Source organism: Macaca mulatta, chromosome 19 (genome assembly GCF_049350105.2).
Source record: "Macaca mulatta isolate MMU2019108-1 chromosome 19, T2T-MMU8v2.0, whole genome shotgun sequence".
NCBI lineage: Eukaryota > Metazoa > Chordata > Mammalia > Primates > Cercopithecidae > Macaca > Macaca mulatta.
In genome coordinates, this window is record NC_133424.1 from 11,275,711 (window position 1) to 11,292,740 (window position 17,030).

General features: G+C 56.0%; 2 protein-coding genes across 3 annotated transcripts; both read right to left on the minus strand.

The window, feature by feature from the left end:
- Window positions 1–64: 64 nt before the first annotated feature.
- KRI1 (KRI1 homolog) lies at window positions 65–12,054 on the minus strand. Its single transcript, XM_015122862.3, has 19 exons — window positions 11,942–12,054; window positions 11,755–11,828; window positions 10,969–11,074; window positions 9,027–9,135; window positions 8,074–8,128; window positions 7,948–7,997; window positions 7,457–7,553; window positions 7,292–7,369; window positions 6,604–6,743; window positions 6,101–6,227; window positions 5,904–5,999; window positions 5,648–5,818; window positions 4,744–4,819; window positions 4,559–4,647; window positions 4,359–4,482; window positions 4,142–4,272; window positions 1,824–1,888; window positions 1,605–1,703; window positions 65–803 (listed from the first exon to the last, which is right to left on the minus strand). Exons 1-19 carry the CDS (start codon window positions 12,051–12,053, stop codon window positions 464–466), a joined length of 2,139 nt encoding a protein of 712 aa, XP_014978348.2. The 5' UTR covers window position 12,054; the 3' UTR covers window positions 65–463.
- A 443-nt stretch (window positions 12,055–12,497) lies between these two features.
- Window positions 12,498–15,370, minus strand: CDKN2D (cyclin dependent kinase inhibitor 2D). Of its 2 annotated transcripts, XM_015122788.3 has the most exons (3): window positions 15,338–15,370; window positions 14,904–15,059; window positions 12,498–13,447 (listed from the first exon to the last, which is right to left on the minus strand). In XM_015122788.3, the coding sequence occupies exons 2-3, from the start codon at window positions 15,042–15,044 to the stop codon at window positions 13,088–13,090; spliced, it is 501 nt and encodes a 166-aa protein (XP_014978274.1). In that variant the 5' UTR covers window positions 15,045–15,059; window positions 15,338–15,370; the 3' UTR covers window positions 12,498–13,087.
- Between the last annotated feature and the right edge of the window lie 1,660 nt (window positions 15,371–17,030).

Here is a 17,030-nt window from a genome sequence, read left to right on the forward strand (position 1 = left end):
CCAAGTCACGGGAAGTTTAAGTCAGCCTCAGTTTCCACATCCATAAAATGGGACGACTTCCTTACCCGCAGCTACACGTGTTTAATTTTTTTTTTTTTTTTTTTTAAGAGACAGGGTCTTGCTTTGTCGCCCAGGCTGGAGTGCAGTGGTGCAATCATAGTTCACTGCAGCCTCAAATTCCTGGCCTTAAGTGATCCTCCTTCCCCAGCCTCCTGAATTGCTGGGACTACAGGCATGTGCCACCACATTTTGTAGAGATGGAGTCTCACTGTGTTGCCCAGGCTGGTCTCCAGTTCCTGGGCTCAAGTAATCCTTTCACCTCAGCCTCCTAAAGTGCTGGGATTACAGGTGTTCCTGGCCACAGATGAGAGGTTCTCTGCAGCAGATGGTACTTGTGGGTGCGAGACCTGTCCAGGGCTTGATTTGAGGGGAGGAGCCTGAGGCCCCTGCCTGCTCCCAGTGCTCAGGAGCTGTTCTTGGGCCCCTGTTGTTTCCTCCGCTGCCGGCCCAGCTGGCGGAAGTACAGCCGTTTGGGGTTGAGGCCAAAGGCCTGCAGTCTCTGGCGGCTGAACTCGCGTCCACCAAGCATCACAGTGGGGCCCAGCAGCCGTGCCTTCTTGGCCCTCCTTCGCCTCTGGGGGGCTGGCTTCTTGTGGGGTGATACAGAGGCCTCCTCTTCCTGTGCTGGGGGACTCTCCGGCCGGGGCCGCTTCCCGCCAGCCCCATCAAGCCCTGGCAGCTGCCTCTGTGGGCCGGCTCCGTCTCTCTGTGGCTTCCCTGTGGCTTCCGCGGGCATCTCTGCCCTGAGGGAGAAAAGTCAGGGCTCAGCCCAGGCCTGTCAAGATCAGGCCTGTTCCTGAGGACGCATGCCCCATTTTACAGGCAAGGAACAGAGGGGCATAGTGAAGCGGCCGCGCAGCGACCGAGGGCCTGCCTGGGGATTCAGACCTGGGTCTCAGGCCAAAGCCAGGGCTTCTCTACGGAACCCAAAGGCTAGGTTGTGAGGCTGAGGATTCTGGTATTTGTGCCTGGGCCTGCCCTAACCTAGTCACATCAATTAACTCATTTTAGCTTTTTTTTCCTTAGAGACAGGGTCTTGCTGTGTGGCCCAGGCTGGAGTGCAGTGGCACTACCGTAGCTCACTGCAGCCGAAAACTCCTGGGTTCCAGCAGTCTTCTGCCTGAGTCTCCCAAAGTGCTGGGCTTATAGACGGGAGCACAACCTGGCCTCATTTTAGCTTTAAATAAACTGTGCTCCTATCACCCCTGCCTTCTAGACTGGGTGAAAGCAGTCCTAATAACAGCTAAGACCTATGGGGCATTTACCACATCTTAAAAATTTTACGAGAATTAACTCATTTCATCCTCGGCAACCTGATAAGGCAGAACCGTCTCTATCTCCATCTTATGAGAAAGAGGCCCAGAGAGGCGTAGCGACTTGCCCAAGGTCACACAATGATGGTGCCCATGAAGGATTCAAACCCAGGTCTCAGAGCAGGGGGCGCTGCATTCCCAAAGTCATGCAACAAGAGGCTGACAGAGCCAAGACTCAAGCCTGGGCCTGGCGGGCTCCCCACCCACGCTTCCCCAGCCAGCACTGCTTACTCTTCTCGGCAGAGTGACTTGAAGACCTGCCGCTTTTTCCGTGAGTTCTGGGCCTTCTGGCTGTATGCCCGCTTGTCCCGCAGCTCCTCCTGCTCTGACCTGCAGTCAGATGTCCCTGTGTTAGGTGCTCTGGGAAGTACCCGGGGCTGCCCGCGCTGCCTTCAGCGCGCCTGGCTCTGCCCCGCCCCCTGCGCACCTGGCCCCGCCCCGCCTCATCACCTGTACATGCAGGTCTTCTTCAGGGAGCACCACCGGTTCAGCTCCTTATCGTCAGCAGCAAGGATCTGCGTGGGAAGGGAGAGCGGGGACCTGCTGTGATATTCCCCAGGCAGGGTCTTCCCTGAGCCTAAGTCACGTCATTAGTCAAACCGGTAATGCTGCTACCACCCAGCAGGGCTGCCATGATGGCCAGAGACAGCTGATCTCTACAGAGGCCAATATTTTTTGTAGAGGTCAGCAGATGGGGTAACTGAGGCTCAGAGAACGGATCCTTGCCCTAGGCCACGTGGCTGGGAAATTGGCTGAATTGATTCCAGTTTGAGCCCCAGGGCCTTTGAGCCGTCACCCATATCCAGCCATGGCCTCAGAACGGGCAGGGGTCACTGCCAACCCCCAGGCTTCTTAGTTACATATGAGGCTGTCATTCCCAGCCTCCAGGCCTGTTTCCAAACCTACCGGAAGGGCATCAGAAAGAGGAAGTGAGTGAATGCCGATGGTATAAGCTCAGTACACATCAGCTATTTTTACTGACCATGAAAATGGTCACACACCTTCAGCTGTCATCAGTTAGGGATAGTAGGTGCCTGCAGCCTGGCAGTGCCACACACTTTGGTCTCATTTCTGTTCCTTCCATAGTCACCAAAGTTGGGGTGTTATTAATTACTGTCTCATTTTACAGATGGGGAGTTGAGGCACAGATGGGGGAATCACTTGTCCAAAGACACAGCTGGTGAGTAACCAAGCCAGGGCTCGAACCTACCTGGGCCCTCTGGTTCCAGAGGACACCAAGTCTTTTGTTGAGACAGGGTCTCACTATGTCGCCCAGGCTGGAGTGCAGTGGCAGACTCACAGCTCACAGCAGCCTCAACCTCCCGGACTCAAGCAACCTTCCTGCCTCAGCCTCCCAAGTAGCTAGGACTAGATCTCCCTATGTTGCCCAGGTTAGTCTCAGAACTACTGGGCTCAAGTGATCCTCCCGCCTCAGCCTCCCAGAGTACTGGGATTACAGGTGTGAGTGAGTGTGCCCAGCCCTGCTACCAAGTCTTACCAGCCAGACTGCTGCTGATACATACTGACAGGAATAAAAGTAATATTGGCTGGGCCTGGTGGCTCACACCTGTAATCCCAGCACTTTGGGAGGCTGAGGCAGGCAGATCACGTGGTCAGGAATTCGGGATCAGCCTGGCCAATATGGTAAAACTCGTCTGTACTAAAAATACAAAACTTAATTGGGCGTGATGGCACATGCCTGTAGTTCCAGCTAGTTGGGGAGGCTGAGGCAGGAGAATCATTTGAACCTGGGAGGCAGAGTTTGCAGTGAGCTGAGTTTGCACCACTGCATGCCAGCCTGGGCAACAGAGCAAGACACTGTCTCAATCAACCAATCAATCAAAAAATAAACAAAAATAAAAAGTCATATTGGCTGGGTGTGGTGGCTGACATGCAGAATCCCATCACTTTGGGAGGCCAAAGCAGGAAGCTTGTTTAAGCCCAGGGAGTTTGAGACCAGCCTGCACAACATGGTAAAACATCATCTATACAAAAAATAGTTTTAATTAAAAAAAAAATTAATTGGGCATGGTGGCACATGCCTGTAGTCCCAGCTACTTGGGGGGCTGATGTAGGAGGATCACTTGAGCCCAGGAGGTTGGCACCACTGCACTCCAGCCTGGGTGACAGAGCGAGACTATGTCTCAAAAAAAAGAAGTAATATTTACGGGGCGTGCCACGTGCGAGGCGCTGTTTTAAGCCCCCACCTTGTAGAAGGTAGTAATGTTACCTATGAGGCAAGGTAATGTTATTAGTACTGTCATTAAGACTATTAGCATTTCTTTTCTTTTTTTTTTTTTTTGAGACAGAGTTTTGCTCTGTCACCCAGGCTGGAGTGTAGTGGTGCAATTTCGGCTCATTGCAACCTCTGCCTCCTGAGTTCAAACGATTCTCCTGCCTCAGCCTCCCAAGTAGCTGGGACTACAGGCACCAGCCACCACACCTGGCTAATTTTTTTGTATTTTTAGTAGAGACGGAGTTTCACCATGTTGGCCAGGCTGATCTTGAACTCCTGACCTCAGGTGATTCACCTGTCCTGGCCTCCCAAAGTGCTGCGGCCTCCCAAAGTGCTGCGGCCTCCCAAAGTGCTGCGGCCTCCCAAAGACGTGAGCCACCGCGCCCAGCCAAATATTATCATTTTCTAGATGAAGAAAGAGACTGCCATGTTGTGGCATTTCTGAGCAACAGAGACTGGGTCAGGGCCAGCTCTCTACCCCTCCACATACCAGGTGCCCTCTGCAGTGTCTCTGCCCGCCCAGGGCCCCTACCTCCTCAGTGCTGAGGCCGAAGTCGCAGGGCACCACGGTGCGGTACTTGAAGCGACAGGGCAGGTCGTCGATGATGTCCTCGTAGTCCAGCCGGTAATACTCATCCAGGTACTCCTCAAACGTCTTGTCCCCTGCTCGAGACAGAGCCAGGCTGCCGGGCTGTGCCAGGCCCCGCGGATCCCCCTGCCCACCCACGGCCTGCCCACCTGGGCCTCACCGGGTTCAAACACTGGCTTCTCCTGCCCCACGGCCGCGGCGAAGGGCGACTTGCGCTTCTTCTTGCCCGTCGAGGGGGCTTCACGCTTTTTCCGTGGCTGGCTGGGGTCGTAGTCAGCATCCATCTGCCAGGAGGCACAGGTCAGATCCCACCAGCCCTCCGTCAGGGCCCCTGGGACTCCCCCAACCCGTGACACCTACGTTGAAGTTGGGGTCCTCACAGTGCAGCTCCTGCTGGCTCCAGTCTCCCTCCTGCTCAGGCCCGTCCCACGTGTCCCAGTTCCAGTCATCTGGATGCAGAGAGAACAGACAGGTGGGGCCCGCGTGGGACCTTGGGCTTCAGGCCCAGTCCCCAGTCCCCAGTCCGGTGCCTCAGCTGATCTCACCTTCAAGCCCTTCCTCTTCCTCAAATTGCGGCTTCTCCTCCTCCACGGCCCCGTAGTACTCGTCCCCAAAGCACTTCTGCAGGGTCAGGGCTGGGGGTTACCAGGGCCCACTCGAGACAGAGGAGCTGAGCCCCCACGATGCCAATGAGCCCCTCCATGGCAGCTTTATTCCTCCTGCAGCTCGTGGGACTCCCCAGAGCCCTCCCAGGACCTAGCTCCTGAGGTGGGGGAACCCTGCATGTCCAGGACCCTCCGCCAACTGCCCTGCTCTCTACCCTGTGATGTACTAGCTGCCATTCACTTCCACACATCCACAGTTAGCCTTTCTACAGGCCTGTGCCCCTGCGGTGCCCAACACCTGGTGTACTACTCAGGTCCCGGGTCTTTTTTTTTTTTTTGAGACAGAATTTCGCTCTTGTTGCCCAGGCTGGAGTGCAATGGCACTATCTCGGCTCACCGCCAACCCCTGCCTCTTGGTTTCAAACGATTCTCCTGCCTCAGCCTCCGGAATAGCTGGGATTACAGGCATGTGCCACCACACCCGGTTAAGGTCTTTTTTTTTTGAGACGGCGTCTCACCCAGTAGCCCAGGCTGGAGTACAATGGTGCGATCTTGGCTCACTACAACCTCAACCTCCCAGGTTCAAGCGATTCTCTGCCTCAGGCTCCTGAGTAGCTAAGATTAAAGGCGCCTGCCACCACACCCCGGCTAATTTTTTATCTTATAGAGATGGGGATTCTCCATGTTGGCCAGGATGGTCTCTGTCTCCTGACCTTGTGATCCGCCTGCCTTAGCCTCCCAAAGTGCTGGGATTACAGGCACTGTGCCCAGTGAGCCACTGTGCCCAGTGAGAGCCACATTTGTGTGAGCTCAGCATCATGGTGGGCCGGGATGAGGGCCGCACCTGCATGAGCTGGTCGTGCTGGGCGGGGTCGAAGTCATCTTCAAGGTCCCCTTCCTCGAGGCCCAGCGTGTCATTGCCTGTGACTTTCCGCAGCTTCTCCAGCTTGGCCAGAATCTCCTTCCTCTTCAGGTTCTTCAGCTGCTTGAGCTCTTCCTGCTTCTTTGCTTTCTCCTGCAGGCCCAGGCAGAGGGAGGGAGGGCATGGGCTTTCCTGCAGGGCTGGGGGGTCCTCCCCAGCTGGCCGCCCCCACACTCACCCTCTTCTTTCGCTCCCGAGTCTCCTCCCTCTTCTCCTTCCTGCGCTCATCCTTACGGCGCACGGAGGACGCGATGCTGCGTGGGTAGGTCTTGACCTAGGGACAAGCAGAAAAGCCCAGAAGGGCGTCAGCGATGGTGTGGAGTTCCCTGGGCCTGGACCCCGGGGGCCGAGTCCTCCCCAGCCCCAGCCACACACCGATGTCGAGTCCGGCTCCTCGAAACGGAAATTGTACTTCTGTTCGAAGTCCTCCTGTTTCTTCAGAAACAGCTCCCCCTCGTCTGAGGAGTCATCCACAGCCAGCTGGACTGGGGGGCCGGGGACCCTGAGGAACAAGATGTGATGACGCCAGGGGGCCAGCCAAGCGAGGTCGAGCCCCCCTTTCCTGCACGCCTGGGTGCGAAGTGTACGAACTCATTTAATCCTCGCAAGAACCCTACAAGGTGCACGCTGCTATTGTCCTCATTTTACAGATGGGGAAACTGAGGCATGGAAGTCTCAAAGCAGAACCAGGATTTGTGGCAGTGCCACCTGGCTCCAGAGCCTACACTCTGTGGCTCTGCCTTGCAGAAGACTAACTCTGCCACCCTCTGTGAAAAAAAATACACACACGGTGCCCTCTGCCTCCTGGCCAGTGCCACCTGGGAATACGTCAGGAAGCGCACCCAAAATCTAGGCCCTGGGGAGAGGCAGTGGCTCACCCCTCCTCTTCCTCCTCCTTTTCCTCCTCATCTTCCTCCTCATCTTCCTCCTCCTCGTAGCGTTTGTTGAGGATGTAATCCCGCAGAAACCGCTCCCCTTCATCCAACTCAGGGTTGTTCCAGTATTCCTTGAGATGGGTCTGGGGGTGACAGGAGACAGGACTCTGGTCAATGAGGGACAGGAAAGGAGGGCAGGCATGGTCCCTCACAGCCAGCCTCTGGAGTAGGTGACATTAGCCCCATTTTGGTTTTTTATTTTTTTTTATTTCAAGACAGGGTCTTGCTCTGCCATCCAGGTGAGAGTACAGTGGTGTGATCATAGCTCACTGCAGACTCCACCTCCCGGGCTCACAAGATCCTCCCACCTTAGCCTCCCAAGTGTCTGAGACTACAGGCGCGTGCCACCATGCCTGGCTAATTTTTTCATTTTTTTGTAGAGTGGTTTTGCTGTTGTTGCCTAGGCTGATCTCAAACTCCTGGCCTCAAGCAATCCTTCTGCTTTGACTTCTCAAAGCACTGGGATTACACGTGTGAATCACGGCGCCCACCCTATCCCCATTGAAAGAGATGTAGGAGCTGAGGCCCAGCGATGTGCACATCCCATCTTCAGAGGGTTATCTCTGTACATGGGTTGGATGGAGGCAGAACGGACGGTCTACTCCATCAGCGGCCATGCGTGAGAACTCACCAGTTCCTTCAGCGACTCTGGGTTCCCAATCTCTTTCTGCCCCTTCAGCCACTCGATGTAGTCGGCCTCCTCCTGGGCCTGGGGGAAAGCTAGCACTGAGCATCTGCAGATGCCCAACCACCCGCCGCCCTGTCCCCAGCAGTCCAGTGAGGCCCCGGTACACACCTTCTCCTGCCTGGTTTTGGCACGTTTCTGCAGCAAACTGGAGCCGCCCTCCCCAGCGCTGTCCTCGTCTTCACTGTCCTCCACAAATGCCCGGAAGCTGCCCACGAGAGAAAACAAGCCTCAGGACAGGCAGGCTGGCCCCTGTCTGCTGCCCCAACATTTATTTTGTAGAGCCGTGGTCTCACTATGTTGCCCAGGCTGGTCTTGAACTCCTGGGCTAAAGTGATCCTCCCTCCTCTGCCTCCCAAAGCCCTGGGATTACAGGGGGGAGCCACCTCACCCGGCCAGCTGCCCCAAAATTAATCCCATGTACTAAGCCCTGAGCTCTCCTTTCAACAAGCTCAGAGCAGTGCTGTGATGTTATTAACCCCGTTTAACTGATGAGGAAACTGAGGTACATAGAAAGTGACAGAGCTCAATTTGAACCCATGCCTATCCAACCCGAGCCTCAACTTTCCTCCATTGGGCCATTCCCACCCACCCAGCCTCACCTTTCCTTGAGCTGTTTCTGTTCCTCCACATAACTTTGCGATGATGTCTCCTGCAGAGAGGGCCATAGAGGTCTCAGGCCAGCCCCGGGCCCCTCAGCCCCCCACACCAGCCTCCACCCCACCCACCTGGAGTCTATGATTGGAAGTCTCCCCGTCTGAGCTCTCCTCGTCGACATATTTGCTGTAAAGGAAAAGTGGGGTCTTCAGAATGTATCTTCCAGGGCCCACCTGTCCCCGTGCCCATGTGGAGCGGCTCTTCCAAGCACCGGCTGGCGGGGGTCATCGGAGGGCTATGGAATCACTGAGGCCCCTGCTCTCAGGGGTACCTGCGATTCTGGTGAGTTTCCAGCCTTTTTTTTTTTTCTTTTTTTTTTTATCTTTTCTTTTCCAATCATGGGTGACAGCATTTCTTTTTTGGAGCCAGAGTCTTGCTCTATCCCTCAGGCTGGAGTACAGTGGCATGATCTCGGTTCACTGCAACCTCCACCTCCCAGATTCAAGCGATTCTCCTGCCTCAGCCTCCCCAAGTAGCTGGGACTACAGGCGCCCACCACCACATCTGGCTAATTTTTATATTTTTAGTAGAGACAGGCTTTTGCCATGTTGGCCAGGCTGGTCTCAAACTCCTGACCTCAGGTGATCTGCCCACCTCAGCCTCCCAAGGTGCTGGTATTACAGGCATAAGCCACCATGCCCGGCCTTTTTTCTTTTTGAGACAGGGTCTTATTCTGTTGCCCAGGCTGGAGTGTAGTGGCCTGATCATAGCTCACTGCAGCCTCCATCTCCTGGGCTCAGTCCTCCCGCCTCAGCCTCCTGAGTAGCTGGGACTCCAGGTACACATCATCACGCCCAACTAATTTTTAATTTTTTTGTAGAGGCGGGGTATGTTGCCCAGGCTGATCTCAAACTTCTGTCCTCAAGCGATCCTATTGCCTCAGCCTACCAGAGTGCTGGGATTATGGACATGAACCACCACGCCCAGCCCAAGTTGCCAGCTTTTTTCCTCCCTGCCCCTAAGACCCCCATAGACCTGACAGGACTGGGAACCAGCGGGGGGGGGATGTAGGTCTTCTCCATACCCTGCCTTCTCCAAGATAACCTTCCTCTCGTAGTCCTTCAGGTACATGGGCCGCACTTTCTTCTGCTTCTCCGAGGCTGCTGGCTCCTCCTCGCTGTCCGACGACGATGCTGTTAACCCACCAAAAGACACCTGCCATCACCCACAACCCCCTTCTTTCCCCTGGCAGAGAATCCCACAGGGCAGGGCCAGGATTAGACAAAGGATTCAAATCCCGAATCCACCAATTCCCGGCTAAGAGTATTGTGCTTCTCACCATCTGGTGGGGTTGGGGTCATTCAGTCTGCAATTCCTGCTTTGATTCTGCCCACATCGGCCTCCCAAAGTGCTGGGATTACAGGCGTAAGCCACCGCACCCAGCCATTATTATTATTTTTTGAGACAGAGTCTCGCTCTGTTGCCCAGTGCATGACGTGATGTCAGCTCACTGCAACCTCTGCCTCCCAGGTTCAAGCGATTCCCCTGCCTCAGCCTCCTGAGTAGCTGGGATTACAGGTGTGCACCACCACGCCCAGCTACTTTTTGTATTTTTAGTAGAGATGGGGTTTCACCATGTTGGCCAGGCTGGTCTCGAATTCCTGACCTCAAGTGATCCTCCTGCCTCAACCTCCCAAAGTGCTAGAATTACAGGCATGAGCCACCATGCCCAGCCTGATTAATTATTATAATTAATTTTTTTTGAGAGTTGGGGTCTTACTCTTGCTCAAGCTGGAGTGCAGTGTCAATATCCTAGCCCACTGCTCACTGCAGCCTCAAACTCATGGGCTTAAGCAATCCTCCCACTTCAGCCTCCCGAACACCTGGGACAATAGGCACACACCAGCATGTTCAGCTGAGTTCTGAATCTTTTGTAGAGATGGGGTCTTGCCGCCAGGTGCAGTGGCTCATGCCTGTAATCCTAGCACTTTGGGAGGCCAAGGCGGGTGGATTACCTGAGGTCAGGAGTTCAAGACCAGCCTGGCTAACATGGTGAAACCCTATTTCTACTAAAAATACAAAAAAGTAGCTGGGCATGGTGGCATGCACCCATAATCCCAGCTACTCAGGAGGCTGAGGCAAGAGAATCGCTTGAACCCGGGAGGCAGAAGTTGCAGTGAGCCCAGATCGTGCCATTGCACTCCAGCTTGGGCAACAAGAGCAAAACTCTGTCTCAAAAAAAAAAAAAAAAAAAAAAGCTGGGCACAGTGGCTCACGCTTGTAATCACAGCACTTGTAATCACACGCTTGTTATCACTCCCACTTTGAGGTGGGCGGATCACCTAAGGTCGGGAGTTCGAGATCAGCCTGGCCAACATGGAGAAACCCTGTCTCTACTAAAAACACAAAATTAGCTGGGCATGGTGGCACATGCCTGTAATCCTAGCTACTCAGGAGGCTGAGGCAGGAGAATTGCTTGAACCTGGGAGGCGGAGGTTGCAGTGAGCTGAGATTGCGCCTTTGCAGCCCAGCCTGGGCAACAAGAGTGAAACTCCGTTTCAAAAAAATAAAAAAAGAGATGGGGTCTCGCTATGTCACCCAAACTGGTCTCAAATTCCTGGCCTCAACTGACCCTCCCACCTCAGCCTCCCAAAGTGCCAGGATTAGATGCTTGAACCACCTGCCCAGCCTGGTGGAGTTGAAATCATTCAGTCAGCAATTCCCAAATTGAACAGTGCCAAGGACAAAGTCATTAACCCCACCACCAGGTAATAACCTAGGCTCTGCTAAGGACTTGTGACTTGTGAAGCAATTCATTCAACAGTCAAAACAGATGAATTGTGTAAACTGGGCAAGTCCCAATCTATCCTTAAAACAGCCCTGAGGGGCGATGCTACCGTTAGATACACTTTACAGACAGGAAAGGAGGCTCAGAGAAGTCAAGTCACTTCTCTGAATCCATTCAGGAAAGGACCCCGCATTCTGTTCCTGAGGAAGGAGAGGCTTAGACAGGAGTGGCCCCGGACCTGTTCTGTTATAGAAGGTGGCATCTTTCTGATAAATGCGGGGGTCCTTCTTCTTCAACAAGGAGAGCGTTTTGTAAAAGTCCCGCTCCTGCTGGGGGTCAAATTCCTAGGACGGGAAAAGGGTTGGGGATAGGTTTCAGAAGGGGGGTAATAAGAGCCCTGGCACCAGCCAAGTGAGCTCAGCAGTAGGGATTAGGATGGAGGGAGCGGGGATCTGGCTGGGGAAGAGAGGAAAGCGGTCAAACAGCAGGAGAGAGAGGGGACCTCTTGGGGTGGGCAGGGGCAGGCCACAGGTAGATACAGGATATGGGTAGAGAAAGATGGGGGCAAGGAGAAGGTAATTCCTGGGGAAGACAAGGACTTGACAAGGGGCAGGTGGGCCGAGGGCACAAGGGAGACAGTGGGGAGGGGCTGGGCCAGGCCGTACAGTGGGGCCAAGATCAGGGCTGATGTGAGAAGTTGGGCACCCCACGTGGCGCAAGGAGTACACTAAAAAATGGCTAGACTCGAGGATGAAAGGGGAAAGGGGGGTTCCTAGGGGACAGAGTCGCCCCACACATCAGAGTGGGCAGGTGGATGTTAGCAGGGGGGAGAAAATAAGGGGGATTTGGCTCTCCTAGGGAGAGGGAGGGCGCTGTCTGTCCCTCATGGGATGGGGAACGGGGGATGGACGCTCCCGCAGGGCGCTCTGGGGTCGGGGGTTGCCCCCCTGTCTACATCGGGGTCGGAGTGCAGTGGGGGGGCTTGGACGCCTCCGCACGTCCAGGACGGGGCGCGGACGCGCACCACGCGCTCGTCGCTGGAGTCCGACTCAGAGCTGGAGTCGCTGCCGCTGTCCCGGTCCCCGTAGCGATCCTTCACTGCGGGACACAGACGGGATGCCCCCCAGGTCAGCCGGCTGGACCAGCTCGACTCCCCACTTCCCAACCGCCCATCGCAAGCAGGCTCCCGCGCGCATGCGCCCCGGACTCACGCCGCTGCAGTTCCTCGCGCTCCCGGTAGCGGTTGTACCGCGCGGCAAACGCCGTGTTCACCCGCAGCTGCGACGACCCGCGCGGTTCCGGCATGGCGGCTCTGTGGCCCATTGCGCACGCGCATTGAGGACGCCCTGGACGGGGCGGGGCCGCCCTCGGTCCCGCCCGCATCCAATTTCAAAAGAGGCGGACCGCACCTAACCCCGCCCCTGGCTTTTCCGGGATCCCCTTCGCCTCATGACCGCAGTCACCGCCCACCGCTACGCCCCTGCGGGGAAGGCCGCGGCCACCGCCCACCCGCCCCACCCCCGGTGCTCCGGGCACCCAGCTGACATCTGGGGGCCCTTTCTCCACTCGCGGTTTCCTGCTTCCCTTCCGTTCCGACAGCGAAAACCGCTGCCCCACCCAGCTCACTCACCCTGGCGCCCTGGGAATTACTATTCTCTCCCCTCACCCACCGCATCCACGATCCCCGACCCCCGTCCTCATCCCCATCAACATCCGGGATGTGTAACTCTCCATCCCAGACTCAAAAATCTGAAGCCACCCGCGCTGTGATCATGCACAAGTCTTAATTTAATGGGTAAAAACATTAAATTATTACAACATTTTTTTCCAATAAAGCATAATAAATAGAATCCATTTCTTTTAAAACGCTGTACAAGAGACTGGAAAACAAGCTTCCAACAGAATATGAATAACTCATTCTACCTTCTTACTGATTTGGGACTCTCCCCCCACCCCCTGTGCCCGAAGCAACGTGCACACTTCAGGTCTCTGAGCACAGCCAGCCAAGGTCACCAGGTTCTACGCTCCCTGGAGGTGATTTCACTCTTAAACGCTCTGCCCTTGGGTCTTGTCTGAGGCCCCAACAGCCTGGGGCGCAGAAAAAACTGAACCGTTTAGGTGGCTGTGGCCTGCAGGAGCCCTTCTCTGTCCAACACACCAAAAGGAGTGAGAAAAACAAATGAGAAACGTCCCCCAAATACCCACACACCCCAAAAACCAACACCTATAAGCCACAAACTGGTGCTCCTCCCCTACTGCGGCAGCAGGCAGGAGAAACAAGAAGAGAAAGTGTTTCTTCCCCTCTCTTCTGATACATAACCCCACGGGGTTCTCTTCCTGGATAGAGTGACCCCAGATCACAGCGGGGCCACCATGTGCCCCTGCAGGATGTCCACGAGGTCCTGAGCCCCTCTCTGCAGTGCCAGTTCCAGGGGTGTGAGACCCCTGGCGTCCCTGCGATGGAGATCAGATTCAGCCGCCAGAAAGCTGACCACAGCAGTGTGACCCTCTTGCACCGCCAGATGGATAGGAAGTGCCCCGGTGCCATCAGGCGCGTTGACATCAGCCCCGTGCTCCACTAGGACCTTCAGGGTGTCCAGGAATCCAGTGCGGGCTGCGTCATGGACTGGACTGGTGCCGGAGGTGTCCTGGACATTGGGGCTGGCACCTTGCTTCAGCAACTCCAGGGCGATGGCGGTGCTGCCAAACATCATGACCTGTGTGAGGGACAGAGGATCAGGAGGTCCTCAAGGGAGGGGTTTCCAAAAAAGGGGTTACTGGCCGGGCGCGGTGGCTCACGCCTGTAATCCCAGCACTTTGGGAGGCCGAGGCGGGCGGATCACGAGGTCAGGAGATCGAGACCATCCTGGCTAACACGGTGAAACCCCGTCTCTACTAAAAATGCAAAAAATTAGCCGGGCGAGGCGGCGGGCGCCTGTAGTCCCAGCTACTCGGGAGGCTGAGGCAGGAGAATGGCGTGAACCCGGGAGGCGGAGTTTGCAGTGAGCCGAGATCGCGCCATTGCACTCCAGCCTGGGCGACTAAGCGAGACTCTGTCTCAAAAAAAATAAATAAATTAATTAATTAATTAAAAAAAAAGGGGTTACTGGAGAGAGAAGGGTCATCCAGAAAGAGGCATCTCCCCGGAACAGGAAATGCCAGAGGAGGGATCCTCTAGTGAACGGAGAAGCTGCATAAGCCCCCAGGGGACTGTTTGAGATGCAGAGAAAAAGTTCTCCTGGGAATAGGGACCCCCCCCAAAAGCTGGTCACTCCCTTAAGAATGAGACCCCCCAACCCAGAGAACAGCCCCCATGGAAACTTTCAAGGAACCTAAGACTCTCCCGCAAGGGACCAAAGACGCCCCCAGATATGGGCAATCACCAGGAAATATAAAATCCCCTCCAGGAAATGGGCCCCCAGAGATGGAGAACTACCCCCAAAGAATTGATAGTCCTCATAAGGGAAAAGAGATGTCAAAGGAAAGCGAACCCCACCCCCTTCTCCAGGAATTAGCCTCCTCCTGTATAATGGTGATGTCACCTCAGAGTACCTGAGAGCTCCCTTCAGGAAGCGGGATTCCAAAAGCAATAATAAAAGAAGAGAAAAGAGACTCCTCTCTAAACTCTCCCAGGGAATATAAGGATGTCTTGCGATCTGACACTGTTCCTCCACTGGGGCCCCCACACTATAGCTAGGATCCGCATAATCTTTAGGAATGAAGACCCCACCCCCAAGTAACCAGATATGTCTCAGAGAGCCCCCTACAAAATGAGGAACCCCTGGAGACAGGACCTCTCCTTCCAGAGATCGGATCTCCCCATAGAAGCCCCAAGAAACGTGAGCCGTCCCCATGGAAACGGTATCCAAAGGAGCTGAACCCGCACCCACGGAATAAGAACCTCCCCAGGGAAAGTGAATCTTCCGCACTCAGAGAACCAGGAATCCTCCCAGAGAAGATGCTAAAAAGCTCTCCCCTCCCCCCACAACCTAGCCTCACCCACCACCCACCTTCGAAAGGGGACCGTGGGGGAACAATGAAAGCCTAGAGAAGAAGGACCGGTTTCCAGTGGGTCACCACCAGGGCCAGGAGACCAGAGGAGAGGGGCTCTGGGGTCTCGATCCTCACCCCGCCGAGCCACCCCGCCCCCGACCTGGGCCGGCCCGGCCTCACCTGCAGCGCCGTCTTGCCGAAGCGGTTGAGGGCGTCGGGATGCACCAGCTCGCGGTGCAGAAGGCGGCGCACCTCCTGCACGTCGCCCCGGGCCGCGGCCCCACTCAGCCGGTCGCCGGAGCGGACCTCCTCCAGCAGCATGTCGACACTGACGGCCTGCGAAGACCCCCGCCCCGCCCCAACCCGGCGCTGTCAGCACGGAGCAACCGGCGGGCGCTGGCCCGAGCAGCCCTCCCGGGACGCGGCCGCGGTGCGCCCGGCTGCTCTGCACTCCCGGCCCGGCTCCCCAGCCCAAGACCCCGGCCCTCCCAGCGGGCTCCTCCCCCTGTCAGCCGGAGGCAGGCGAGGGGCTGGGAGCTGGGCCCAACCCTCGGCCGCCGGCGGGGCCCTGCCCGGCGCCCGCCCCTTGGGGGCCGGGTCTCCCCCTAACTCACCCTCCCTCCTCCTTGCCGGGCGGGGTCTGCTCTGAGCCTGCGCCGCCGCCGCCGCCGAGGCAGCAGCCAGGGGGCGGAGCCAACGTGCTCCCGGCCACGCCCCGAACGCCGCGGATTTGTTTTCTTACAAACTCGCTACTGTGTAGCGAATCCGCGTTGCCCGGCGCGCGACCTTACGGCGTTCCTCCCGCAGGGCCTGCATAACCAATGGCTGCGCGTCGCCGGGGAAATTTCGAGCTCGGCGTGAAATGCGTTGTTCCTGATTGGTCAGAGCTCAGCAACCGATGGACCGCCGGCAATGGCGGGGTTTTCGGTTTTCAAATGAACCCGGCAGGCGGGAAAGACGGCCGCTTTAACTGACCCAGGGAGAAAGGTCAGGGGCAGGGTAGCGCGGGCTGCTCTGGGACCTCGGCGCCTCCTGGGGGAAGGGAGGCAGGGCTGGGGCCACCCAATCCGAGGTCCCACTACTAATAGATATTCATTGGCCCTTACTACGCGCTGGGCGCTTTATTTCATTCATTCATTCATTCACTGTGTGCAGGGGGCGTCCTGGGAGCTGGACGCGCACATTCAAGCAACTAAATAATATTAGATAGTGTCAAGCACCGTAATAAAGGGAAACGGGGAGACGGGGTGGATGAGGAAGGGATCACCCTGACTGGCTCAGACTGAGCCAAGAGGAAAGGAGCCTGCAACTGCCACGTGGGAAGGCCTGGGAGGACATAGTCGCAGCCAGACAGGGACTCAGGTCTTCGCTCAAAGATTTACTTAGTACCTCCTAGAGGTTCCCGAGTGGAGAGCACGCCAGGAGGCCCCTGCTGCAGGGACACCTATGGTCTGGGGCCAGAGACGATAGTTAATTTTTATTTATTTATGTATTTATTTTTGAGTCAGGGTCTCACTCCCGTCACCCAGGCCGGAATGCAGTGGTGCGATCACAGCTCACTGCAGCCTCGACTTCCCCGGCTCAAGTGATCCTCCCGCCTCAGCCTCCCGAGTAGCTGGGACTACAGGGACTACTGGCTAATTTGTATTTTTAGTAGAGACGGGTTTTCACCATGTTGCCCAGGCTAGTGTTTTTTGTTTGTTTGTTGTTTGTGTTTTGCTTTTAAATACACTTCTTTTTTTTATTTTGGGGTTCTTGCTATGTTGCCCAGGCTGGTCCCGAATTCCTGGGCTCAACGGATCCTTCTGCCTTGGCCTACAAAACTGTTGGGATTACAGGCGTGAGCTCCAGCGCCCCGCCAATAGTTAAATCTTTTTAGAATGGTAGAGGCGACTGACCCGATGAGCCTAGCCGTTGAAACAGAAAGGCAGTGAGGGCCTCCCTGAGGAGGTGACATTTGATTTGAGACTTAAAGGTGAGGGAGGGAGACTTGTGGTTATATGGGGAAAAGCGCACCAGCTGGGAGGCACAGCAGATGCTAAGGCCCAGAGGTGGGAGTGTGCCTGGTGTGGTACAGAGGAGGGGACAGCAGGTAGGTGGGGGATCGGGGTGGCACTTGTGCAGATCAAGCCGTGGCTTTTTTTTTTTTTTTTTTAGACGGAGTCTCGCTCTGTTGCCCAGGCTGGAGTGCAGTGGCGCGATCTTGTCTCACCGCAAGCTCCGCCTCCCGAGTTCACGCCATTCTCCTGCCTCAGCCTCCTGAGTAGCTGGGACTACAGGCGTACACTGTCACACCCGGCTAATTTT